This window comes from Pinus tabuliformis, chromosome 7 (genome assembly GCF_031772625.1).
Source record: "Pinus tabuliformis cultivar Carrire ecotype Pingquan chromosome 7, CPIR1, whole genome shotgun sequence".
Taxonomy (NCBI): domain Eukaryota; kingdom Viridiplantae; phylum Streptophyta; class Pinopsida; order Pinales; family Pinaceae; genus Pinus; species Pinus tabuliformis.
Genome location: NC_142293.1, coordinates 595987590 through 595989263, shown reverse-complemented (window position 1 = coordinate 595989263; position 1674 = coordinate 595987590). Strand labels below are relative to the sequence as shown.

The 1674-nt window shown below is 43.6% G+C and overlaps 1 protein-coding gene across 1 annotated transcript; it reads right to left on the bottom strand.

The window, feature by feature from the left end:
* Positions 1-596: 596 nt before the first annotated feature.
* Positions 597-1392, bottom strand: LOC149248836 (galactinol synthase 2-like). The gene is made up of 4 exons (XM_089451193.1): positions 1367-1392; positions 1035-1284; positions 806-940; positions 597-689 (listed from the first exon to the last, which is right to left on the bottom strand). The coding sequence occupies exons 1-4, from the start codon at positions 1390-1392 to the stop codon at positions 597-599; spliced, it is 504 nt and encodes a 167-aa protein (XP_089307319.1).
* Between the last annotated feature and the right edge of the window lie 282 nt (positions 1393-1674).

Below are 1674 nucleotides of genomic sequence, written 5' to 3'. Positions count from 1 at the left end.
GCAGTGAAAAACATTTATATACTGCTGCATCAAAAATCTTCCCTGATTGCTACCAAGCCTTTGGAATGCATATGAAAGTACACCGTGAATTTTGGCACAATTAGTTAAATTTCTGTCTGCATAGATGGAACACAGACTGCATCTTATTGGTCACGGGAAAAAAGAATGATTCTTGGACTATATTGCGAAGAATTCCAAGTTACACTGCTAGTTCTTTCTTCAACTGCTAGTTCTCAGCTAGTTCTTTCTTCAACTGCTCGCTCACAAATACTCTGGACTCTGGAGTTCTTATGTTTAATTTCCAGAAACTAACAGTCCAGCTCAGAAACTAACAGTCCAGCGCAGCAGACTAACAGTGAACTGCCAATTAAACTCTCTGTATGTGTAATCAATTGCTAATTAAACTTGATTTAACCCACGTTTGAAAAAATTAAATTTAATCTGAGTCTGAAAAAATAAATTTAACTGCACGTCTATCCGGAAACGGCCAGAAGAAACTGCAAGTCTATCCGGAAACGGCCAGAAGAAACTGTTTCGTTTCGCGGGAAACCGTTTCTTGCCAGTGAAAACGAAAACGGCCGTTGCAGACGGCGTTTCTAGTATGGTCCGGTTTCTCTCGAAGGTTTCTGCCAGAAACGGGGGACATCGTCCCGTTTCTGGTAACTAGGCAGGCTCCACGGCTTCGATCCCTGCACATCCACATTCATCCATTAATATAACCCTGTACGCTCAGAACACCTATCTCGTCTTTCATATATAAATCATGTTGTTTCTATCGAACCCAAATTGTGAAAAGAAAGCTTACAACAGCACAGTAGTGAACAACTTTGACAGTGTCCAAGTCCACGTTCTCGGGATGCCGCCACATCATGGCTAGAACCAGATTGTACACCAGAGGAATGGGCTTGTATATCTTCTCAAAATACATATTCAAGAAATCCTACAAAACATATACCACAATTTAGTCAAAATTAGATCTGGTAAACCAAACAAAAATGTGCATGATCCTCACTGAAATGAGAACAGATCCAGACCTGTTCTGCGAAGGGCGTTGGCACAGTAGCCATCAGAGTTTCCAAAAGGCAGTCGAATGTCAGCTGACTCGGCTCAAAAACAAACATTCCAGCGTTGAAGTATGGAGAGGGCCGTTGCCCTAATTCCACGGGCCATGACACCTTCTCTGGACACTGCTCGCAGTATCCGATCTTGTACTGCGGAGTGTGGCTCCATGTCTTCTCGCAGAAGCAATCCATAACCGCGTAGAAATATCCATGGGGAATTACCCTTCATACCCATCCAAAGTGATTGAGGAAGAAGAGCCCTGGTGCCCCATAAAGGTTTTGTCCATTGCATCCCATTCCTTAACCTCAAACAAACTCGATTCCACAACATTGTAACAAAACAACCCAAACTCCACGATTCAATCCTCGGATATTGACTGCAAATGAAAATGAAATTGGCGCGATAAATCAATTCAAATTCAAATCGGTGAATCGCGCGGCTTCATGATTGGTGTTGGGAGCAGCGAGTAAAACGACGGACTGCGGAGAAATGTACGTAATTAATTATCTGCGTCAATGCTCATCCCCACGCGGCCTGAAACACATTCTCCGACTACTCCTCCGCATACTCCACCGGAAACACATGCTGGCCGCCGGAGTCAAAAACGAGACG